The following is a 26,310-nucleotide window of genomic DNA, read 5'->3' as shown; positions in this document are numbered from 1 at the left end:
AGGTTTTTATATAACTGGAAATCTGTGTGTGTGTGTGTGTGTGTTTGTGTGTGTGTGTGTGTGTGTGTGTGTGTGTGTTCCCTACTAGGTAAAAGATTATCATCCTAGGATAGACATTTAAGACATCCTTTCTGGGCAGCTAGGCGGTGCAGTGGATAGAGCACTGTTCAGGAGGCCCAGAGTTTGAATTTGGCCTCAGACAACTGACACTAACTAGCTGTGTGACCCTGGGCAAGTCACTTACCTCACATTCTATGTTATCTTCAGTCATATTGATTCATATCTGGCCATATGACCCAATTGCCTCTGGAGAAAAAAGTGAGGCTGGTGACTTAGCTCAGCTCCATGTCACTCAAATGCAATTCATGTGTTTGTCACAGTGTCACCTTCCTGATATCATGGTCTTCTTTGAGAACAAAGGGCAAAAAACCAGCATCATAGAGTTGAAAGGGACCTTAGAAATGATCTAGTTCAATCCCATCATTTTACAGGTAAGATTCTATCATTTTGGTTGCTGAAAGGAACAGAAAAGGGATATTTGTCTGTGGAATACTGACAAAATCAGCTTGAGAGGAAATGCAGTCCATCAGATGTAAGTACTTAGGGAGAAACAGAGTTTTCTAGGAAGACCAAATAGAGCAGTTTCTCTTATACTAAAGCTAAGGATGACTAGAACTCAGCTCTATCCATCAGCTCATTTACACATGAATATTTTCAGAGTTTTGAAAGAAACAGCTGAGAAATTACAAATCACAGAGCTGTTTGTGAACTATGGGTTCAAAAGACACAGAAAATGACAAGGAAAGCAGCTTGTGGAAGATACAAGGAAACAAGAAGACTGGAGCCCAACTTAAAGAAAGGCTTTGCAGTAGATACAGGGAACTAACTCTCATTGGAAGAGTGTTGTAGCTATTACAAACTGACTGGAGGAAGACATAATATTTTGTTATTTGAAGAACTGTCTGGGTTTATTGCCTTTTACCAACATTTATAACCTGAGTGTGGGGAAACCTCTTAGTGGCTGCTTGCACTGTCCTTTATAGCTAAAGAGGAGGAAACCTTGAATAATGTGGAGAAAACAGACCTCATTAGCACAGCTATTTTTATACTTAAGAGAACTAATTTTAGGAAAGAATGTAATGATAAAAGAGCATAAAACTTTTTCAACATACTGCTATTATTGAAGGATCACTGAGTTTCCTTTAAATCCTAACTAAAATTCCTTCTTTGATAGCGGGTTTATCCAACTTTTGGCCAGCAGACTACATGTAGCCCTCAAAGCCTATTTGAAGTCTAAAAATACTGTGGTGTAGTCTAGTTTTGGGGTCAAGAATGTGTTCATGAATTCACAGAAGAACCAGTCTCTAACCAAGAAGTATTTAGGGACAAAAAAACCGATTTATTTACTTATTACTATGGTTAGCAGAAGCTAAAGGAGAGAGAAAATTGAGGCAGGGAGCTGATCCCCTGAGGTGATGAGGAAGAAGGAAAATATAGTTAGCAAGAGCAGCAGGGGATAAACAGTAAAGAAGGCAAGTAAGAGCTGTTACAAAATGTTGTAAATGGGTCAACACTAGGGGATACAGAAAGGCATGGGAAAAGGCCAGGTTTATATAGGGGAGCAGCAAATGTTGTATATACTGGGAAAGGGATAAGGGAGGAGTTAGGTAATCCCTACCATCTCAGTGTTTACAGCTCCATACCCCTAGTAACCTTTTTTCATGGATGAGTTCCCAAGTGGCTCATAATGGAACTATTTATCTAGATAACAATGGAATGGAAGTCAGAAGCCAACAGGATAAGCAAGGTGAGTACTGGATGGAAATATTTGGCATATTTTTCTGTCTAATATTACCTCTACTTACATTCATTCAGCTTGAGACTCATTGCTACTTATTATACATCAGTATTTTAGGTTACATTGTAGTCACAAATAAATATAAAATTCAATAGGCAGTCCTTAACAAGTTTTTGGTTGGGCAGCATGGTCCACAAGAGCTAAAAAGGTTGGACATCTCTGATCTAGAGCCTCTTCTAACACTTCTTAATTTAATACATTCCTTATTTTAATGATTTCCTATTTTTTCCTTGTTTGTATTAGTTTGAGGAATGTAGGGTGTTTGGCTTCATAAAATAAAAGAGGAGACTGTTAAACATATATGCATTACAAAGTCTGAGGTCTGCTATTATGCCTAGTGTAGATATGTGAGAGTAAGACAAAAGGGGAGACAAAGGGGAGATAGTCACAGAACTGAGATTAGAGCAGGTCTGCTTCAACTAGTTCTAGGTTGACCCAGGGTTCCTGACTTCTGCAAGTGCTCTTATTTAATGAGGTCCATACATATTACTTACTATACACTCCCCCTGTGACGACTGAGGCTCATATCAATTAGATTGTAACCCTGACAATTCAGACCAATGGTTGGCTCAGAGGGGAGGAGAAAGCCTTTCAAATTACCTGAAAGACTGAACATTGTCACAATTCAGACCTTTTTACTACTGGGAAGATAGTCCTTTTCTGCAGAAAAGTAATAAAAGTCAATTTAATTATGAGTCATTTATAACATTAGTTTCCCATGTTAGGTTGTGAGTTTCTTGGGAATGGCTATCTTTGCATTCCCTGTTTGGTATAGTGCCTGGAACATACTAAGAGATTAATATATGTTAGACTCACTAACATACTGTATTTTTCCTCCTTTTAGCTTTTGCTCACAATTCACTACATCTAGAATGTTCCCTTTCTTTGCTCACTGAATGCCTATCCCTTAATACTGTGCTCAAATGCACAAAAATCTTACCTGATACTCTTCTCCTGCCCCTTCCCCATTATTACCTTTATCCACCCACTTCAGCAACAAGTCCCCATTTTATACCGTGGGGCACTGGTTTACTACTCTGTGGTAAGTACTTTTCCTTTTGAAGTAGGGGCAATATGGACAGAGAAATATGTTTTATAGTTATCAATCTGTACCCTCTGTACCAACCAAATAGCTCCTTCCCACGCTGCATCCCCATTGTCAAGATGGGAGAGAGGTCAATGAACTTTAGTAAAGTACTTTGCCCTCCCAGGCAACAGACAAGCTTCTATCAATGAAACAATGGATTCTCGCCTTAGCATCCCTCATTACCTCATCTCTGCTTTTTCAGCTGCTTGCCCCTTAACATATCTCCTGGCACCTACATCTTCCTTAAAACCTCAGTTCACTGTTCACTTGGGCTGCTAGCTTTCCTTTGGAAGGCAGCTTTCTCTGGGCTTAGTGCCATTCCCCCAAACTCTCCTACCCCTTTGCCTTTCTCTATTACTTATATTTCTTGATTTGCTCTGAAGCTAGCCCACTCTGGGGGAGCATGAGTCCCCAAACTCTCCCCACCCTCTTCTTATTTCTATTAAAACTCACTTCTCCAAAGAACTTACTTAACCTGTGAATTCAAGTCTATGCCTTTTCTTACCCTCCAGAGACTGATTGGTCAATTTTTGTGTTTTTTTACAAGGCAAATGGGGTTAAGTGGCTTGCCCAAGGCCACACGGCTAGGTAATTATTAAGTGTCTGAGACCGGATTTTGAACCCAGGTACTCCTGACTCCAGGGCTGGTGCTCTATCCACTGCCCCACCCAGCTGCCCCGATTGGTCAGTTTTTCCACCCTCCCCCAAAAGAATCTCAGCTCTATCCCCTTACTCCAGTTTCTCTGACATTTTTGGCATCCCTGGATGGACACAGCAGTCCCTCTCTCTGGCTTCACTTTCTCTACTCTTGCCTACATCTTCCCAGACAGTAGGTGAAACTTCTTTAATTCAGGTCCCACTAATGTGGATTTGTGTACTTTATTTTTGGATTTTTACAATTTCCCCCCTAATCTTGCTTCCCTCCCCGCTCCAGAATTGGAGATAATTTTAGGCAACAAGGTGGTACAGTGGATAGGTTGTCAGGCTTGAAGTCAGCAAGATCTGAGTTTAAATCCACCCTCAGACGTTTTCCAGTTGTGTGTCCCTTAATCTTTGCCTCAATTTCCTTATCTGTAAAATGGAGATAATTTCATCTACCTTCCAGGGTTATATGAGGATCAAATGAGATAATAATTAAGTAATCAGCAAAGAGCTTGGCATATATTGAGCACTAGATAAAAGTTAGTGAATAGCTATTATTATTTTATAATACCATGTCACACTTTAAAAAGTGAACTGCAGTAAAGAATAACAGACTGCCTTCTGTGGGGGCAGGGAAGCGAGATTAGGGGGAAAATTGTAAAATTCAAAATAAATCTCATATATAAAAAAAAAGTCCTTTTTTAAATTGTTTTTTGAATTTTACAATTTCCCCCCACCCCCACAGAAGGCAATCTGCCAGTCTTTACATCGTTTCCACTGATCCAAATTAAATGTGATAAGAGAGAAATCCTATCCTTAAGTAAAACATAAATAAATTGCAGAAAATGCTTCTTTGGCTCCACTATCCGGAGAAGGCCGGACGCATTTACTCCACGGGAGTCCCTGGTCTGGCCGGTCTTCGGTTCTGCGGGCGCCGTTCGCACCGCCGTCCCCCAGGGGGAGCCGCAGCGCGCCCTGCGCGTGGAGCGCCCGCTCTAGCCGCCACCGGCCGGTCTCGCGTGTTCCTCCGCTCGGCTTTCTGCTTCCGGTTCCTCCGGGGGAAGTGCTTCCGTCCATTCATTCCCTCAGCCCGGGCCAGCGCCGCAGCGGTCGTGGTTTTGCGGCCTATCGGACCGAAAGGTTGACGGCGCCGTGAAGGATGAAGCTCGTCAGGTGAGGGAAGGGCGAGAGCGCCGGCCGCCGCCGAAGGGCTCGGGGAGGAGGTCGGGGCGCGGGCGCGGGCGCGGGAGAGGCGCCAAAGCCGCGTGAGCGCGCCGGCGAGGCCCGCCGCGCCCGTGCAGCCGCCCCCGGCTCAGCCTGCGCGCGCAGCGGCTCGCGCCCCGGCCCGGGGGGGCTCCCCCCCGCCCGCGCCCGCGGCGGCCGTTGTCCGAGGGGAGCTCGTGGGCCCGGCCGTTTTCCCGGAGGCTCTCGCGAGACCCCGCGGCGCGGCCCCGCCCCCCGGCCCCTGCTCCCGCCGCCCGGCTGCGGGGCCTGCCTGCCCCCGGCCAACCCCAGTCCCGGAGGGCGGGAGCGGCGGCGCTTCGCGGGGCCGGAGCCGCCGGCCTCCTCGCGCTGCGGACCCCGGGGGAAGCGCAGGAGCCCTGGGGGGGTCTAAGGTCGCCCGAAAGTGGGAGGTCTGGCCATTTCCCCAAACGCGGGCCCGCTTTTCAAAATGACAGCGTGACGGGATCGACGCGTGGTGATTTAGCAACTTTTCCCCTTCTTTCTCATTGCTTCCACTCAATTCAGCCCGTAGTGCTACTCGGCCGAGAGGCCGATAAATTAACGGATTAAATTTTACTCTGCTTGAAAATTTGGAGGAATCGTTGAAACCAGCTTTTTTTTTTTTTTTACTACTTATCAGCCGTGCTATTTCTAGCAAATTCGCGGACCCCAAGTCTTTGTGTGGTCCAGGTTTCATTGAGAACTATAAAGTTAGGACAAGTTTTACTATTTAGCCAGTCTCTCCACATCTCTGTAGAGCATTTAAAATAGTTGCTACATTTCCTTAAAACAAAGGTTTGTTTGAAACTAAAGCAGTAACTGAATCAGATTTAAAGCATTTGGGTGGAGGGTAATCTAACGGAAATTTAGAATTCCAACTTGTCCCTGGGAAATAGAGGATACTTTTGTCTTAAAAATAATCTTGTCAAAGGAAGAAGACAGTTCAAGGAATTGTGCAGTACAGGAACTTAAGGAGAGTGACTGAATAACATCCATCTCAAAATTCTGAGTCCCAAAATTTCTGTATTTTCCAACCCCGGAAGTGCTTCTTATAAGTTCTCTAAGAAGTGGTGACTAACAATCAGAATTTAAAGAAGTTCTGAAATATAATTTTTGTATAACTACTCGGACTCATTCAAACAATCAAATGTAAATTCAGTAGACCTCTTTTGGAAGATGAATATCTCTTTGCAATACTCATTTCTGCTTAACCCCATCAGTCTGACTATAAGCAATTATTTTATCATGTGCCTATTTTATGCTAGGAACTTGGGTTACAAGGCAAAAAAACAACACCAAAACCAAACCAAACATGTCCTGCCCTCAAGAAAGTTATGTTATACTGATGTCAACCAGTTTGTATCCAGGCAAAAATAATGAAACAATTCCTTCAGTAAGACAGGCAATAGTATACTCTTATTTGAACTTAAAGAACTTGGTAGCAATCATGGCTCTGCAACTACCTACTACCTCAACAGGCCAAGTCTCAGAAGCTTTCTGAGCATCCCTTCACTTATCTACAAAACCCAGAAGTTGAACTAGATTTCTTTTGTTGTTCTTTCCAATTCTAAATTATAGTATTTTTTAGTCAGTCAAGTAAATAAGGTAGGAAAAAATGTGTGGAATTTAGTGCTATATGGAATATTCAAATTTCATTTAGTTGTTCCCCTCCACCTCTGCAGATTACAAATCATCCGTTCCTATTCATACTGTATACCTTTCGTCAGTGTCCTTCCATTAATTTGACACAATGTCCAATCATTATGCTTGAGACCTTAATTAAATTTCTCCTGACTTTAGAAAGGTGCCAGTGTTTATCATACTATCTACCATTCACCAGGTGGCCAACCCATCTCTTCTTATTGTAGTTCCTCAAAAACATCTTTAACTCCTGTTCTTAGAAGTCTCCTTGGTTTTATGTTGTAAGCTTCTGATACTCAGAATACTTCTCCATGGCTCACTTTGACACCTTTTTAAAATTATTCATAAACTTTTATGTCTCCGAAAGCTGTGAAAATGACACTGAACAAAGTACTGAGGTACATAGAAACACCATTATAATTCTGGTATTAAGAAAAATGTGTCTTTGCTTTCCTTGGAAAGTTGGGGTTATTGAAGGAGCTTTGCAACAACAATCTAGCCTCTTTTTGTGCCCAACTTAATTTTCCATTTGTACTTTTGATCTACATGAATAACTGGGGGAAAGCAGACTAAGTGATCCTCCATATATAAAGGTGTATCTTGTAGATTCTGAAGTAATCAGAACCTAACTGTAAAAGAAATTTTAAAGTAATAACATTAACATGCTTTTTTCCCAATTTGGAAATCCTTCTAAAATATATAACATACTTTTCTATCTTTTCTGTATGTAACTTAATTTTTTTTAATTAGTCTCTCTCCAGATATGCCCAGGTATGCATGACATTATTCTATTTGATTTTATAATGTTAGGAAACCAAGAGAAGGTGAGATGTATTAGTGTATATTTACTTACAGATTAAAAGGTTTTTTGAGTTTTTATGTCTTTATAATTCTGTATCCTACCTTGTAATATCTTTATAGTTTCAGGTAAGTCTTCCTATGACCTTTTTTCTTTCTCTTAACAATTTTTATTGCTTTTGATCTGCTATCCTCTTAAAAACCACATAAAACAAGCTATGTAGTTCTTAGGATCATAAATTTAGAACTGGAATCGACAATTTTTACCCCTGAAGAACTAGACCTTTTGAGGTTGAAAATTTAGCTCAAAGTCACATAATTGGCAAAGATAGTTTTTTGAACCCAGATTCCCTTGGAGTCTGAATAAAAAAAAAATAGACTTTAAGAGTGAAGAACAAAAAAAAAAGAGTGAAGAACACTTTGTAAAATCAGAATTAGTTTAGAGGAATTTTGTTCATGATCTTTGCTTTTGTTCTATATAGTTGAGGTTGCCAGATAAATGACCCTTGGATAAATGAGGTAGGGTGGTTTTTTCCCCCATATTTATATCACTAATTTCCTTCATTAGCAAAGATAACACCAGTGTTAGTTGTCAGTAATTTCACATTGTTTTGATATCTAGATGTATCCAAGGATAGTTATATGCTTCTGTTGGATATCTGGTTTCATTGATAGGGTTTATGTCCTGTACTGGGCAGCCAGGTGGTATAGTTAGTTCATAGAGCACTGAGTTTAGAATCAGGAAGACTCATCTTCCTGAATTTAAATCTGAACTTAGATACTAGCTGAGCAAGTCACTTAACCCAGTTTGCCTCAGTTTTCGCTATAAAAATGAAAGCAGGAAATGGCAAAATACTCCAGTATCTTTGACAAGTATATTGTTCCTTTGTTCCCTAAATCGTTCCTAGAATAGCTATGTGGTACATTGGAAGTGCTCTCTGTCTCTTAATGTTTTTTCTTCATGTTTTTACTTCAAGAACTACCTGCCTCCTTTTTGGTTATACAAGGATCATAGATTTAGAAATTTCAAGGAATCTTAAAGAGGTCATTGAGTCCCTGGTTCTAACCCCTTTATTTTTTCAGAGGAGTAAATTGAGACGTTGAAAAGTGTACTGACTTGACCAGGTTCATAGCTAGTAAGAGGTTTGAATGCAGGTTGTCTTTTCACCAAGTTGAGTCTTTTAATCCACCTCATTATACTTATCAGATTTTAGTTTGTAATAATCACTCATAATCCCAAGTACATTTAAATCTGACGTGTTTGTTTTCATTTATGAATCACCATTTTGATTTTTCTGAGAATGTGATGTTTATGATTCTCTGATAACAGTACTGGAAAATATTAGTGCTAGATTTGTTCTGGGCTGGGAGGGAACAACCTGAGATTTTTTAAAAGACTGTAATTTTCCAAATGTGGACCAACCTTTATCTTATTTAATCCTGAGCCTACTTTATCTGTTCATCAATTATCTATTATGCACATAAATGTACTGGTAGAGTAATTTCCATAGGAAACATTGTGGTATAATGAGTATAAGACACTCTTGGAATCAAGAAGACCAGGGTTAGAATCTTGCCTTTAATAGTCATAAGTGAAACCTTGGGCAAGTCCTTTTGAGCTGTCCTAGCCTCAGTGTTCTTTTTTTTTTAATTTTTTAAAATTTATTTATTCTTATTTTGTACAAATAATTTTTTTATACATTACTAAAATACTAGCCTCAGTGTTCTTATCCATAAAATGAGGATAAGAATTATCCCTGTATCACCAATCTCTTGTGATTTTGTTGGGCTCAAGTGAGATATAAATAATTTTGCAAACTTTTAAGTGCTACATTATTAGTACGTTTTGTTTTTTCAGTAGATCGGTGATCTTAGCCATGTTCTTGTAATAATGCAGACCCTAAACCACCTATTGGTTAAAAATGTGCTTGATTGTAAATTTTCATTAATTCTTCCTGATGCCTGGAATTCTCTCCCTCCTTCCTGCTTCCTTCAGGTCCCAGTTAAAATTCTACCTTTTGCAAAAAGCATTTCTTGGTTCCTCCTTTAAGATCATCTCTTGTCTATAACTTGTTTGTACATAGTTTTTTCATATTGCTCCCCCCAGTAATCTGTGAGGTTTATGAAAAGAGACTGGGGGGCAGCTAGGTGGCGCAGTGGATAAAGCACCGGTCCTGGAGTCAGGAGTACCTGGGTTCAAATCTGGCCTCAGACACTTAATAATTACCTAGGTGTGTGGCCTTGGGCAAGCCACTTAACCCCATTTGCCTTGCCAAAAAAAAATCCTAAAGAAAAGAGACTGTTTTTTTGCCCCCTTTTTAGCTCCAGTAGCCAATCCCAGTACCCATAGCTTAATAAATGCATGATTATTTGACTTTTGCCTTTACAAGGATACCAGTGGAGTTAACACTCAGCTGTCCTTGCTACCTGATTAGGCCATCTTTTTTTGTTACATAGTTTTTCTTATTCTATTTTTTGGTGGAGGGTTGCAAGGCAGTGAGGTTAAGTGACTTACCTAAGATCACAAGTGTCTTAGGCTATATTTGACCTCGGGTCCTCCTGACTCTAGGACCAGTGCTCTATCCATTGAGCCACTTAGCTGCCCTTTATTGTTCCATTTTAAAATTTTATTGATGAGTTTTACATTATAAATATTTTCAAATTACAAAGTAAAAGTTGAGTAAAATTAATAACAGTGATCTCATTTGAAACTGTATAAATATAACATCTGTAGCACCCATCTATCTCTCAATGGGAAAAAAACCAACTATCTTCTCTTCTACCCCATTGAGGAAAAAAATTCTTGGAACAAGTATGCATAGTCAAAACATTCTGCACAGTAGATCTGTTGCTTACAAGCACTGAAGGTTTTATATCCATTGCATATCATATTTTGGTCAATAGGCTTTTTGGGAGGGGGAGGTTGCAAGGCAATAGGATTAAGTGACTTGCCCATGATCACACAGCTTGATAATTATTAAGTGTACTGGATTGGATTTGAACTCAGGTCCTCCTGATCCAGGGCCAGTGCTCTATCTACTGTTCCACCCAGCTGCCCTCAATAGGCATTCTTTATATACTTTTTCCTTTTGTGGATGGTTGCACCAAACTTACATAAAATACATATCTATGTAGACATTTGAAAGCATCTTTGTAGGAGTAATTTGAAAGAAACTGATCAGATTTCATAAGCTTTTATCCCTAGTAGACTACATCTGTACCATCACATAATTAGTTGAAATAGCTCTCATTGTACTTATTATTTAATAACTCTAGAAAAGTTCGTGAGTCAGTAAAGTCTGACACTTTTTTTTGTTTTGTTTTTTTAGGTTTTTGCAAGGCAAATGGGGTTAAGTGGCTTGCCCAAGGCCACACAGCTAGGTAATTATTAAGTGTCTGAGGCCAGATTTGATCCCAGGTACTCTGACTCCAAGGCCAGTGCTTTATCCACTATGCCACCTAGCTGCTCCTGTCTGACACTTTTTTAACATCTTTTCTCCATCAAGGTGTATTAATTCCTGGTGTTTCAAAATTATATGAGATTCATTGAAAGATAAAGTAGTAAAATAATTGGATGCTAAAATTACTAATATTAAGTGAAGTACAAATAAGGAGACATGTTCACCAAAATATGTTATGGTCTTGGAGGAGAACCATTGTGGAATCAGCATGAGATTTCCAGTTATAGAGAATCCCAAGTGTTTCATTTTTAGGGGTAATGTTGTACAAACAACATTCTTACCACTAGTCTTTGTCATTTCCAAAGAGTTTAACATTAGAAATAGGTATGCTTTAATCCATAGAAATCACATTAAGGAAGGCACATTACCATCTGCTTTTTATTGCCCCCTAAGGACCACTGACCTTTTTATTTTATTTACATTTGAGGCTTCATCTCTGTTGTCTCCCCCTATTTAAATGTAAGCTACTTGAGAGCAAGGATGGCCTTAGCTCTCTGTAGTATTATCAGGACTTAGAATAGTACTAGGTAAGTGATTGATCCTTTTTTTTTTTAACTCATTTACCAAATCCTTGAAAAATTACAGCTTTATAAACTTTTATTAAAGATAATGAACTGCCTGTCTTATTAATCCATAGATCTATATGATTGAATAAATTGAAAATTAATGGTTCTTTGTGTTTTAATTGCAGATTTTTGATGAAGTTGAGTCATGAAACTGTAACCATTGAATTGAAGAATGGAACACAAGTACATGGAACAATCACAGGTACGGATGTTTGAGTCTATGAAGAGCTTTTCTTAAGTCTAGATCAAATACACTTCATAAATGTTTTTAAATCAGTTATCCACTTACCAAAGGGGACATTCCTTTTGTTAATAAATTGTCATTTCAGTGAAATGGATAGATTCAAAGATGTAGAAGTAAAAAAGATAATTAGTAAAACTCACTCATTTTGTAGATGAAGAAGTAAGCCTGTGGAAGATGATGATATCAGAGATAGGATTTAAGACATTTAGAAGCATTTATTAAATGCTCACTGTAAGTCAAGTGCTGTGCAGGGAATATAGATAGAACAAGGAGAGAGTTAGCATTGATCTCAGGTCCTCTGATAATGGCCTCATTAAAGAAAAATGAATCATTCTATACATGTAAAAAAAAGCTGTTACAGGAAAACTGTAGATTGTATGATTTGGTCTAAACTAAAAGAGGGCAGGGGGCAGCTAGGTGGCAAAGTGGGTAGAGCACTGGCCCTGGAGTCAGGAAGACCTTAATTCAGATCCGACTTCTGGACACTTAATAATTGTAAATCACTTAACCCTATTGCCTTGCAATAAAAACAAAAGAGGGCAACCAGGTAGTACAGTGTGGATGGAGTGTCAATCTGGAGTCCAGAAGTTTCATCTTCCTGAGTTCAGACTTGGCTTCAGATACTTAGTAGCTGTCAAGTCACTGAACTCTGCCTCAGTTTCCTCATCTGCAAAATGAGTTGGAGAAGGAAATGGTAAACCCTTCCAGTATCTTTGCCAAGAAAACCCCAAATGGAATACTAAAGAAAAAAGATTGCATCATAATAATAGCTTTTGAAGGGTCTTTAGAGGACATTTAGTCTACCCTCTTCATTTAAATATGAGACTCAGAGAAGTTGCAAGTCTGTAAGTTGCAGGATCAGATTTTGATTCCAGGTCTTCCAAATTTTTCAGGACCAGCCCTTTTTTCATTATACTACACATCTATGATTTTCTGACAACATTGTTTGGTATAGAAGTGGTATAGAAGAAATCTGTTATGTAAAGCAGGGATTTCATTTTTATTTTGTTGTATATTTATTTTTGAATTTTACAATTTTCCCCTAATCATCCTCCCCCCCCCAGGGCAGTCTGTTAGTCTTTACATTGTTTCCATCTAGCACCTTCTTAAAAGGGTTTCATCTTTAAAAGTTACAATAGAGCCTCTTAATATAGGGTATTTTCAGAGGCTAGTTTTGACTAAGGTCAAGGTCCCTTGACTAAGGCCTAAGGTCCCAGCCTTAAGGTCTTCTATTGAAGGTTCTAATATTTCATTAAATGATTATCGATTGTATGTATAAAAAATCTTTAACAATCTTTTTGAGTTTTGCGAGGCAATGGGGTTAAATGATTTGCCAAAGGCCACAAAAGCTAGGTAATTGTTAAGTGTCTGGGATAGGATTTGAATTCAGGTCCTCCTGACCAAGGCCTGTGCTCTATCCACTGCGCCACCTAACTTTTGAATTCCAAATTCACTCCTTCCTCTTGAAGAAGACGAGCAAAAATATTCTTCAATCTGCATTCAGAGTTCATCTGTTTTTTGGGGTTTTTTTTTTTTTTTTGGAGGTGAATAGCCTTTTTCAGGGGCTTTGGAATTGAAGATCATTGTCTTGTTCAGAATAGCTAAGTTCACAGTTGATCATTATTATAGCATTGCTGTTACTTTGTGCATTGTTCTGGTTCTACTCACTTTTTTTTGTATGAGTTGAAAAAGCTTTTTCCAGGTTTTTCTGAAATAATGCTGTTCATCATTTTATAGCATAATAATATTCCATCATCATATATCACAACTTGTTCTGCCAATTCCCAATTGATGGGCAGCCCTTCAGTTTCTAATTCTTTACCACCATATAAAGAGTTGCTGTATTTTTGTGCAAATATAAACTTTTCCCCTTTTTTGATCTCTTTGCGATACAGACCTAGAAAAAGGGAATGCCTAGTTTTATGACCCTTTTGGTATAATTCTAAATTGTTCTTCAGAATGGTTGGATTAGTTTACAACTCTGCCAACAGTTTATTAGTGTACCAATTTTTTCACATCCTCTCTAGTATTTGTCATTTTCCTTTTCTGTCATGTTAGCCAATCTGACGGATATTTCGTGGTATCTTAGAGTTGTTTTAATTTGCATTTCCCTAATCAGTAGAGCATTTTTTTATGTGACCATTGATATATTTGATATATTCTGAAAACTGAGCGTTTATATCCTTTGACTATTTACCCACTGAGGAATGGTGTGTACTTTTTATAAATTTGACTCAGTTCCTTATATATTTGAGAAATGAATCTTCTATCACAGAAACTTATTGGAAATTTTTTTTCCCAATATCCTGTTTACTTTCTAATTTCTATTTGACTGAATTATTTTGTTTACTTATGCAAAAGCTTTTTAATTTCATGTAATCAGAATTATCTTTTAGTTCCTGTAATCTCCTTCATCACTTGTTCGGTCATAAACTCTTTATCCCTAAACTTTTTCCTTCCTTTAATTTATTTATATGACCTTTATGTCTTAATCATTTTGACCTCATCTTGGTATATAGTGTGAGATGTTATATCAGTGCATAGTTTCTGCCAAACTGCTTTTCAGTTTTCTGAGTTGTTTGTCAAATAGTGAGGTGTTATTTTTTTTTAGCAAGGCACTGGGGTTAAGTGGCTTGCCCAAGGCCACACAGCTAGGTAATTAATTATTAAGTGTTTGAGGCCAGATTTGAACTCAGGTACTCCTGACTCCAGCCCCTGTGCTGTATCCACTGGGCCACCTACCCACCCTCAAGTAGTGAGTTCTTACCTCTTCATTCTTTTTTTTTTTTTTTTTTTTTTTTTTGAGTTCTTACCTCAAAAACCAGGGATCTTGTATGCTTACTGTGGTCATTAACTACTATTGTTTTATGAACCTAATCTATGCCATTAATCTACAATTTTATTTCTTAGTCATTACCAGATTGTTTTGATGATTACCACTTAGTTTTAAATCTGGAACTGCTAGGACACATTGCTTAACATTTTTTCCATTCACTGCCTTGATATTTTTGCTCTTTTATTCTTCCAGTTGAATTTTGTTATGATTTTTTTCGATGCCTATAAAATGATTCTTTGTTAGTTTGATTTGGCACTCAATAAGTAATTAATTTAGGTAGAAATGTCCTTATTTTTAAATTGGTTTGGATTATCCACGAGCAGTTAATATTTCTTCAAGTTATTTAGATCTGTCTTGTGTGAAAAGTGTTTTATATTCTTATAAGATGTTCATATGATCCTTGGATTTGTCTTGGCAGGTAGAGAGTCTCCCAAGAATTTTATATTGTCTGAAGTTATTTTAATTGGGGTGTCTCTTTCTCTTCCTGTTGAGTTTTGTTGGTAGTGCATTGAAATGCTGATGATCTGTATGAGTTTATTTTATGTCTTGCAACTTTGCTGAAGTTTTTTGTTTTTGTTTTTGTTTTTTTTTTTAGTTTTTGCAAGGCAAATGGGGTTAAGTGGCTTGTCCAAGGCCACACAGCTAGGTAATTATTAAGTGTCTGAGACCAGATATGAACCCAGGTACTCCTGACTCCAAGGCCGGTGCTTTATCCACTACGCCACCTAGCCGCCCCTGAAGTTGTTAATTATTTAAACTTAGTTTTTAGGTGATTCTCAAAGTATAACAAGGAGTGAGAGTTTTGTGTTTTGTTTCCTCATTGCCTATTTTTATTCATTTATTTCTTTTTCTAGTTTTCTTGTTAAGGCTAGCATTTCTAGTACAATACTCGCTTTTATTCTTGATCTCATTGGAAACACTTCAAGTTTATCCTCAATGCAAATGATGCTTACTTTTTTGGTTTTATATAGATAATACTTACCATTTTAAGAAAGGGTCCATTGATTCCTATCCTGCTTTCTAATGTTTTTAGTGGGAATAGGTGGTGTATTTTGTCAAAGGTTTTTTCTCTTTTTCTTAATATATAATATAATATTTGTAGTTTTTGATGAGTGGAATATTTTTTCTCTTTTTCTTAATATATAATATATTATTTGTAGTTTTTGATGAGTGGAATATTCCTAGGCTTAATATTCCTAGTGAGGTCTTCTCAGGGTTAAGAAATATTAAAGAAAGAACAAACTATTCTTTTTTTTTAAGAGATTTTAGGGGGCGGAGCCAAGATAGCTACATTGAAGGGATTGAGTCTTAGGAGCTCTCTGATAAAAACTCATAAACTTAAGGACTAACTAAACTTTCGAGAGACAGAACCCACAAAGGGACCCAATGAGGCAGTTCTCCTACTCAAGGTAACCTGGAAAAGAGCAGAAAGACTCTGCTCCCCGGGGTCAGAGCGGCGCCTGCCAGAGGGGTGGCCTGCTGGAGCCAAAGAACTTCAGCCTCCCAGAGGCAGCCCCAGGGCACTGGGAGCCTCAGCTCACAGCAGCGGGGGAGTCTCCTGAGCTGCACCCCGGGGAGCACCAGGCACAAAGTGGGGGAACATCAGGGGACCTGTGCCAGAGCGAGTATGTGGAGCCCAGCCCTCAGGGCACACAGCAAGCAGCTCGGTCTTTTGGCAGCCAAGACCCCGAAACAGAAGCAGACTGAGCTGGTAAGCAGGAGCCTCCAGGGCATGAGCCCATTGAGCTGAGGGAGGGGAGTGAAGAGAGACTGCAGAGCTCTGTCCTCTGCCCCTGGAACAGGACTCTGGGGCTCTGAACACATTCAGATCCTGATCCCAGTCTAGGCCCCCCCATAGAACAACAGACCCCCCCCCCACCTCGGCCCCGTGGCAGAGGGGGGTGCTTATGGTCATTCACAGACCAGGAGGAGGACAGAGCCTCACACCCTGAGCCCCTTGTGGGAGTGTCCCAAAAGCTCAGGAAGCACCCCAAAAAACAGGCTTAGGCTGGGAAAATGAACAAGCAAAGAAACAAGAGGAAGACCATTGAGAAATATTTTGCAAATGAGCCCAAGAAGGATCAAAATGCTCAGTCTGAAGATGAGGAAGCACAAGCTCCTGCATCTAAAGACTCCAAGAAAAACAGAAATTGGGCTCAGGCTATGACAGAGCTCAAAAAAGACTTTGAAAATCAAATGAGGGAGTTAGAAGAAAAACTGGGAAAAGAAAGGAGAGATGCAGGAAAAACATGAAAATGAAGTCAGAAGCTTAGTCAAGGAAATCCAAAAAAATGCTGAAGGAAATAGCATGCTAAAAACCAGCTTAGGTCAAATGGATAAAACTGTTCAAAAAAGTTAATTGAGGAGAAGAATGCTTTAAAAAGCAAAATTGGCCAGATGGAAAAAGAGATGAGAAAACTCTCTGAGGAGAACAAATCCTTCAGACAAAGAATAGAATTCAGGGAGATTGATGAGTTTACCAGAAATCAGGAATCAATACTTCAAAACCAAAAAAATGAAGAATTAGAAGAAAATGTGAAACATCTCATTGAAAAAACAACTGATATGGAAAACAGACTTAGGAAAGATAATTTGAAAATTATTGGACTACCTGAAAGTCATGGTCAGGAAAAGAGCCTTGACATCATTTTCAAAGAATTACTACAGGAAAATTGCCCTGATATTCTAGAAGCAGAGGGCAAAATTGAAATGGAGAGAATCCACCGATTCCCCCGAGAAAGTGATCCCAAAAAACCAACCCCCAGGAATATTATAGCCAAGTTCCAGAACTCCCAAGTCAAAGAGAAAATATTACAAGCAGCCAGAAGGACACAGTTCAAATATCATGGAGCTGCAGTCAGGATCACACAGGACTTAGCAGCAGCTACATTGGAAGCTCGTAGGGCTTGGAATACAATATACCGGAAGGCAAAAGAGCTTAGAATGCAGCCAAGAATGAACTACCCAGCAAGGCTGAATGTCCTCTTCCAGGGAAAAAGATGGACTTTCAATGAACCAGGGGAATTTCAAAGGTTCCTTTTGGAATGGCCAGAGCTGAACAGAAGGTTTGATCGTCAGATACAGGACTCAGGTGAAGCATGGAGATTGGAGGAGAGGGGGAAAATATGAGGGACCTAATGAGGATGAACTGCATGTATAGAAAAATGATACTGATAATATTCATATGAACCATCTGTTTCAGTTAATAGAGCAGGTAGAGGGAGCTTTTATAGTTGAAGCAGAGGAGAAACCTGAATTCAAAGATAAAATATGGTGTCAAAATGGAGTCAGTAGGAAAAAAAAGGGAAATGGAATGGGACAAAGAAAAAGGAGAGGGGGAATAGTCCAAGATATTTCACATAATAAGATTTTTTTTTTACAATGAGCTATTGCAATGATATGGAAGGGGAGAGGCAAGGGGGAATGAGGGAACCTTTGCTCTTATCAGAGATGGCTAGGAGAGGAAACAGCAAATATACTCTATGGGGTATAGACATCTGGAGTAAGGAGAGAAGGGGGACAGGGGGAAGGGGTGGGGATGTGAATAAAGGAGGAGAGGATGGACCATGGGGGGACAGTGGTCAGATATAACACATTTTCTTTTTTACTTCTTGCCAAGGGGCTGGGAATGGAAGGCCTGCCCAGGACCATAGGGCCAGGTATATTCTGGACCTAAGGGGTGGTATGGGGGCTCCGAGCTTCCTGGCCCCAGGACCAGGGATCTGTCTGCTGCGCCACTCAGCAACCCTACAGCAGAGTCCGAGTGAAAGGAGAGAGAAAATATAGTACATGGTAGTGGAGAAATAAGAAAGGAGGGAGTTGGGATCAGCAATGGCAATGTTGGGAAAATATGGAAGTAACTTTTGTGATGGACTTATCATAAAGAATGTGATCCACCCATGACAGAGTTGTTGGTGTTGGAACAAAGACTGAAGCACATTTTATGTTATTATTATTTGGGGGAGGGTGCAGGGCAAGTGGGGCTGGGTGGCCTGCCTGGGGCCACATAGCAGGGTGATCTTTGGGTGTCTGGGGCCGGATTCGGACCCAGGTGCTCCTGACTCAAGGGCCAATGCTCTGTTTGCCACCCAGCCACCCCTACTATTATTACTATTTTATTTTATTTTGGGTCTTTTTATTTCTTTTTCTTCTTTTTGGTTTTTGCAGGACAGTGGGGATCTGGTGGCTTGCATGTCACATGGCTGGGTGATTATTGGGTTTACGAGGCTGGATATGGACTCGGGTGCTCGTGGCTCCAGAGCTGGTGCTTCGTCCATTGAGCCACCTGGCCATACCTACAATTATTACTATTTTTTTTAATTTTAATTTTTTTTCTCTCCCCTTTACTTTTTCGCCCAAGCAAGTCTATCTATATTCATAGAGGGAGGGGTATTTTGTTTACTTGTAAACAAGTATATTTTATTAATGTAAAAAAAGCATTTGTACAAAATGAGAATAAAAAAATAAATTTTAAAAAATTTTAAAAAAGAGATTTTATCCCCATTCTTGTTCCCCACCCCCCCACAGAAGGCATTCCATTAGTCTTTACATTGGTTCCATGTTTTACATTGATCTCAGTTGAATGTGATGACAGAGAAATCGTATCCTTTAGGAAGAAATATAAAGTATGAGATAGTAAAATTACATTATAATACAATTTTTTCCCCCTATTTTGATGGTAATAGTCTTTGGTCTTTGTTCAAAGTCCATAATTCTTTCTCTGGATACAGATGGTATTCTCCATTGCAGACAGCCCAAAATTGTCCCTGATTGTTGCACTGATGGAGTGAGCAAGTCCCATCAAGGTTGATCATCACCCCCATGTTGCTGTTAGGGTGTACAGTGTTTTCCTGGTTTTGCTTATCTCGCTCAGAATCAGTTCATGCAAATCTCTCCAGACTTCCCTGAATTCCCGTCCCTCCTGGTTTCTAATAGAACAATAGTGTTCCATGAAATACATATACCACAGTTTGTTAAGCCATTCCCCAATTGAAGGACATTTGTTCATTTTCCAATTTTTTGCCACCACAAACAGGGCTGTTATAAATATTTTTGTACAAGTGATGTTTTTACCCTTTTCCATCATCTCTTCAGGGTATAGACCCAGTAGTGGTATTGCTGGGTCAAAGGGTATGCACATTTTTGTTGCCCTTTGGGCTTAATCCCAAATTGCTCTCCAGAAAGGTTGGATGAGTTCACAGCTCCACCAACAATGTATTAGTGTCCCAGATTGCCTGTATCCCTTCCAACATTGATCATTGTCCTTTCTGGTCATATTGGCCAATCTGAGAGGTGTGAGGTAGTATCTCAGAGATGCTTTAATTTGCATTTCTCTAATAATGATTTGGAGCAATTTTTCATATGACTTGGATTGCTTTGATTTTCTCAACTGTAAATTGCCTTTGTATATCCTTTGACCATTTTTCACTTGGGGAATGGCTTCAAAATATTATTTTTAAACTATTTCTAAAAGAAAGCCCCTTGTATACCAAACAGGTGGCTCATTTTCCTAATTTTAAGACTATTTTTACTGACCACTAGAAGGATAGTAGACTTTTTTCCATGAGAAAAACCTTGCATTGCAAAGCTCAAAAAAAACCTCCTCTTGTTAAGTAGATAAGTAGACTGTTCCTAGACCTTGAGTTCTAAGACAAGTTGTAATACTTCAGTGAGATAGTTATAATCCTAAAGGTTATTCTCACCATCTGGATGGTGAGGTAATATTTTATGAAAACCTTTTATTTTTTTTCTTTGCTGCTGGGGTAGATTTTCACAAATAGAATGTAGCTCTGAAGACTAACAGTGAGTCAACAGAGAGGGACATTTCTTTTGATCTTGGTTATAGTGGTTTTGTCTGTGCAAGAGCTTTTTAACTTAATATAATTGAAATTATCTAGTTTGTTTTTAATGATATTCACCAACTCTTCCTTGGTCATAAACTGCGTCCCTTTTCATAGATCTGACCGATAACCTACCTATTCCTTGATCTCCTAGTTTGTTGTTTTATTGTTTATTGATGTCACATGAATTTATTAGCTTCCGATTACTCTATTCTAATTTTTAAAGAGTTATTTTCATCAGTGAATTTTTGTATTTTCTTTTGTGGCCAACTACAGTTTTCAAAACCAAAAAAGAGAAATAAAAAGAAAAAAAGTAAAGAAATAAAAGTAAAGCAAGAAAATTATGAAAAAAAGTTAATAGCTTGAAAATTATTTTTAGCCCTTACAGAAATTTTAGTTGGTTTTGTGTCCAATTCACAATTTTTTTTCCCTTTGAGACTTTGTAGTTGTTTTGACACATTGTCTTCTTCTGAGATTGTGGCTTGATTGCTGCTATCACTGTAGTAACTTTTTCTGGTTGGATTCTTTTTTGTTTGCTCATTGATTCAGAACTCTATGTTAATGTTGGACTCTGCTCTTGGAGGTAAGAGGAAAGGCTGTCTTAGGCTTCATTTAGGCTTTTAAGTATCCTGTTTACAGATTTGGGGAAATGTGTGGTCACCCAACTCTGCTCCTTGCTCAGAAAAAGGCCCAACTCCCAGGATTGCAATCCATACTGTTTCTTGGAGAGAAACAATACTGTTTCTCAGGATCCCTACTAATCCCCTGGGACTGGAAGTGACATTGTCCCTTGTAGCTTCCACTCCCTCTTGACCAGAAGTGTTCCTCTTTGTCCTCGAAATGTGACCCAGAAATGGGTATGTGCATCAGATTTGCTAATCAGTTGTCTTTTGGGGCACTCTGTCCTTGAACTGTGATCCAGAAATGGATATACACAGTGGAGTTGATAAACATCATCTGATCCTGTGTCTACTGTTAGCACTTTTTCTGGCCAGTTGCCAAGTCTTCATACTATTTCTTGTTTGGCAACACCCATAGTCTTACACTGGTGTTTCATTCACTTTAGGCCATCTCTCTTTCCAACCTCCTTTGTTGTCATGTGTTGTAAGTACATCTCTCTCTTTTGTTGATTCTGCCATTGCTTAATTCAATTTGAGGTGTTATTTAAAGTTGTTGGGAAAGCTCAATGGAGTGCTTTTCCTGCTATCTTGATGCTCCATTCCATCCCCTGTGTAGCTTTTGGTTTTTTTTAGAGCAGCTTCATTTTCTTTGCATTACCTATCCATTATACAAGTATTTTTGTTCCCATTTTTCAGATCATGTCATTTAGATTAAGAACTTAAAAATTATGTCAGAATCAACAGTGGAATCAAGAATTCCAAATCCCTATGCTCTTTTTTTTTTAAATAGAGTTCTTTGAAGTGGCATTTTATTTTGTTTTATTCTTGTTTTTACCATACTTCATGATTTTTATTTTTTCCCTCAGGTGTGGATGTCAGTATGAATACACATCTTAAAGCTGTGAAAATGACCCTCAAGAACAGAGAGCCTGTACAGTTGGAAACACTGAGTATACGAGGAAATAATATTCGGTACTTCATCCTCCCAGACAGCTTACCTCTGGATACTTTACTTGTGGATGTTGAACCAAAGGTGAAATCTAAGAAAAGAGAAGCTGGTAAGTTGGTGAAAAGTTGAAAGAATCTTGTTTTAAGAGTTTCAAAATTTATTTTAATCCACTTTTAAACTTCTACAAATATCTGAAAACCAGCAGGTATTATAAATTTAAATTTCCATATTATAAATGTCAAAATTGAGACATTTATATAATACACATATATATATATATATATAGTGTATAATATATACATCAAAATAAAATTTTGTAAATCATTGTCTTCCACATAATGAGAAAATATTTGGCAAAGAGAATATTCTTTAAAGTACTCTCTTATCCAGATTTCAGCTTATATTTTTGTGCTACACTTAATTTTTATTTTTAACTCTCAGTCCACCTTTAAATAATGTGATTGATAGGGGCGGCTAGGTGGCGCAGTGGATAAAGCACCGGCCCTGGAATCAGGAGTACCTGGGTTCAAATCCAGTCTCAGACACTTAATAATTACCTAGCCTTGTGGCCTTGGGCAAGCCACTTAACCCCATTGCCTAGCAAAAACCTAAAAAAAAAAAAAATAATGTTATTGATGAAATTCTATTGCATTCCAGGCTCCCCAGAATACTCTATTCTTTTATTCTCCTTTCATATTACTCCACTATATGAAATGATAGGCATTTAAAATCTATGACTGGATGTTGTGTATATATTTTTTAAAATTTATCAATGGATTTTTCCCTTAATGTTTTAATGAGAAAATTAAAGTTGTATCTAAAACTGCTGTGCCAAAGCTATGATATGCAAATTTATGCATATGAGTAAACTTCTGATTACTTTATTTTGACAGTTCAAAGATGAACTATTCTAAACTACTTTGAAATGCAAACTACCATTTAATTGAATTTCCTTAATAAGTAATAAATGTGGGCGGCTAGGTGGCACAGTGGATAAAGCACTGGCCCTGGAGTCAGGAGTACCTGGGTTCAAATCTGGTCTCAGACAGTTAATAATTACCTAGCCGTGTGGCCTTGGGCAAGCCACTTAACCCCGTTTGCCTTGCAAAAAAAAAACCTAAAAAAAAAAGTAATAATGTGTGACACAGTAAACTTAATTACAAAAGACATAATTATAAATTTCATAGAAATTTGAAGACACTAGGGTCTGGATGAGGGAATTTTGGGATATTATATAGGGAAAGATTGAAAATGGACTGACTTTTTTAAATTTAATATTTATTCTCATTTTGTACAAATAATGTTTTTTATACATTAATAAAATATTCTTGTTTAAGAGTAAACAAAATGCCCCTCCCCAAAAAAGATACAGACTTTCTTGAGCAATAAAGGGGAGAGAAAAAAACTAAAATTAAAAAAAAATAATAGTAATAATTGTAGGTATGGCCAGGTTGCACAGTGGACAGAGCACCAGCCCTGGAGCCAGGAGCACTCAAACCCATATCCGGCCCTGTACACCCAACAATCACCCAGCTGTGTGATGTGCAAGCCACCCCAACCCTATTGCCCTGCAAAAACCAAAAAAAGACCCAAAATAAAATAAAATAGTAATAATAGCAGGGGCGGCTGGGTGGTGGACAGAGCACTGGCCCTTGAGCCAGGAGCACCGGGGTTGGACTGTGACTTTTAAGAGAAGAGGTATTATCTCAGCTTATTTAGGAAACAGTTATTTTTTGATTGTACTTTTGTGATTGGGCAAATAAACTTTCAGGTTTTTTTCATCTTGAAAATGCGATAATGACTTGATGTTTCTTCTGGATAGCTGTGAAAGTTAATTTGTTTCATCAGAGATTTTTTTCATATCCAAATTTAATTATGCTTCTGTTTCTGCATAGTCTGAAGTTAATTAAAAAAAGAGAGACCTTTAAGAATAACTTTCAGAGGGGTGGCTTGGTGGTGCAGTGGATAAAGCACTGGCCCTGCAGTCAGGAGTACCTGGGTTCAAATCTGGTCTCAGACACTTAATAATTGCCTAGCTTTGTGGCCTTGGGAAAACCACTTAACCCCATTACCTTGCAAAAGAAAAAGAATAACTTTGGGGGGCGTCATCAAGGGGATACAGAGGATAGAATTCAGGAGGATCTCAAATCCTTCCTCAGAACTTTAATAGCATTGCTGACTCTTGGCAAGTCATTTAACTTGAACTGTCTCAATCTGCCATTTTACTGTAATTATTAACTTCAACTCAGAATGATAGTGTATCCATCCTGTTGAATAATAGGTCTCTATATTAGTAAGCTGCAGTTAACCCTGTTGCTATGTTCCTGAAAGGGCCCATAATAATTCCCATTGAATTAAAAAATAAAAAAAGCGCATCATGTTATGTGAAGGGCGAAAACAGGAAATAATTTTCTATAGATATATTCTAGTCTTTTTTGCCTCCTTATTTGTGGTGCCTGTTATTGAAGTATGCAATAGTCTTAGGGGACCCTGCATAGAATAAACATGTGCTAATAACAATTTAAGGAGGAAAAACAAAATTCAGTTGCATGGTTTATTTTCTGTAGCCTTGATTCACAAGTATAAGAACTAAGAAGGGAAAAATGAATAATGAGATATTGTTTTTACTGGAAATTGATTATAAAAATGTTTCCCCTAGTTTAGCTGATTAAAATAGATCATTTACTTCAAAATACCTTTTAGAGCATGAGAAAATTTAACTTTGTTTTCTTCTTATTTGCTCAGTTGCAGGAAGAGGCCGAGGTCGAGGTAGAGGACGAGGCCGTGGTCGTGGCAGAGGAAGAGGGGGGCCCAGACGATAATTTCTTCCATGAGTACAGTTATGCAATTCTTCTAAAGTCAGGATATTTTTTGTACAGGTTTTGTTTATGATGTCGGTTTTTAATAAACACAAATGTGGGAAAGAGTTGTCTATTGAATATGTCATCAATTAAGATTTCAATAGTCTTAGGTCTACTCCTTAGGATTAGTATAGTAGTTTGAAATGTAAAAGATAAGCTACATAATGTAGTTTAAATTCTGACTTAACTCATCATGTTCTAAACCATTCTTTTTTCTAGCCTGAAAAATGATTTCATATATAAATATAGATGGAAAATTTTGAATCCCCCACTATAACTTTTCTTTCATTTGAGGTGAAATGATGAGTTATATTTAATCTATCCACAACTAAAAACCCTTTGAAATGCCCAAAATGGATTCTCTTTTTCCTAAATTTCACTCTACAGTGAATAGTATTATAAGGGAAGTTCTAAGCTATAGGTATTTTATAAGTGAAAGTCATTTTTTAAATTAAGAATTGCCTATGTCATAAGCAACATTATTTGTTACATGCTTTTTCTTCAATTTTTTAATAAAAGTTCTCAACAGAATGTATAATTTGATATTCTCTCAAATTGAAGCAAATCATTTACATAGCCTCAGTTCTGAGTTTTGTTTAAATTATTTTTTTGTTGATTTATTTGAAAGTATACTCATTTAGTAACTGCTTTCTCAGATAAATTCAAAATGACCCCTTAAAGAGATCTGTATTACTCCCCACAGGATAATCACAGATAAAATCCTTTACTGTCTTGTTTTTTAAAATTTGGGTTTAGCATGATGGTACGTGATTGAGCCTTGCCATGGAGGGGTGACTGGAGGTAGTGGATCCATGAATTTCAGGACTGCTGAGCTACAATAGGGCTTAATACAAAGTTTGTAGTCTTGACTAATTTGGTTAGTCCTCTGGGTTTGGAGTGAAATTGGACAAAGGAGATCTGCCTAGTACATGTTGGAAAAAATAAGCAAGTTAAAACTTCCATACTAATCACTTTTGGGATTGAGTTCTGAATGTTAATTACATTTCCAACCTGGGCAAAATAGGGAGAACTGGTCTTCTTTCAAAAAAAAAAAGTTGGTTAAGCTGGGAAAAAATTACTCATTTTCATTATATTTAGTTCTTGCAAATACCAATGCCATTTTATTTGTGTGATAGGACGAAATAAAAATAGGAAGCTAAACTAAATATGCAGCTTTTTTATTGTGTCTGTTAAGTTGTAATTTCCTTGTAAATAATTTGGAAGTCATTTGTAGCACTTTTAAAAAGCCTCAAGAATGAATTCAGAGTTAGCTAAGAGCACTTATAGATTTTGGGGGGTATTTTTTTGCTTTTTTAAGAAAGGGTTGCCTAGAGAAGGAAATGTAATAATTATGTCATAATAAGCATGTTTCTTAAATGTAGTCAGATGTGACTGATGTAGTTCAAGTAGTCACTGTAATTTATAGATTATCCTTGGAAGTAGAAAATCATCATTCAGGCAAACTTTTCTGATTGATCTTTACAAACAATGAATGTTTTATGAAAATTAACCGAATTAGAAGTTTTATGTATTTTCCTGTTAACTTATCATTTGAAAAGCGTTATCCATTGAAAACTATTAGCCCTTAACACTTAAGAATTTTTAGCATTGATTTAAATATTTTACTTTTCCCTGATTTACCACATAGTTCTTAGTAAAAATAGTTAGCCAAGGAGACAAAAT

The 26,310-nt window shown here is 38.0% G+C and overlaps 1 protein-coding gene across 4 annotated transcripts; it reads left to right on the top strand.

Moving 5' to 3' along the window:
- The first annotated feature begins 1,779 nt into the window (after window positions 1–1,779).
- On the top strand, window positions 1,780–25,170 carry SNRPD1 (small nuclear ribonucleoprotein D1 polypeptide). Of its 4 annotated transcripts, none has more exons than XM_074200544.1 (4): window positions 1,780–1,807; window positions 11,403–11,479; window positions 21,684–21,875; window positions 24,512–25,170. In XM_074200544.1, exons 2-4 carry the CDS (start codon window positions 11,410–11,412, stop codon window positions 24,586–24,588), a joined length of 339 nt encoding a protein of 112 aa, XP_074056645.1. In that variant the 5' UTR covers window positions 1,780–1,807; window positions 11,403–11,409; the 3' UTR covers window positions 24,589–25,170. The 4 variants fall into 4 exon arrangements, with proteins under 4 accessions (XP_074056645.1, XP_074056642.1, XP_074056644.1 ...); XM_074200541.1 differs by lacking the exon at window positions 1,780–1,807 and adding an exon at window positions 4,628–4,760; XM_074200543.1 differs by lacking the exon at window positions 1,780–1,807 and adding an exon at window positions 5,050–5,286.
- The last annotated feature ends 1,140 nt before the right edge of the window (window positions 25,171–26,310 follow it).

This window comes from Macrotis lagotis, chromosome X (genome assembly GCF_037893015.1).
Source record: "Macrotis lagotis isolate mMagLag1 chromosome X, bilby.v1.9.chrom.fasta, whole genome shotgun sequence".
In the NCBI taxonomy this organism is placed as follows: Eukaryota; Metazoa; Chordata; class Mammalia; order Peramelemorphia; family Peramelidae; genus Macrotis; species Macrotis lagotis.
Note: the sequence above shows the minus strand (reverse complement) of the source record. Positions and strands in the feature narration are given on the sequence as shown.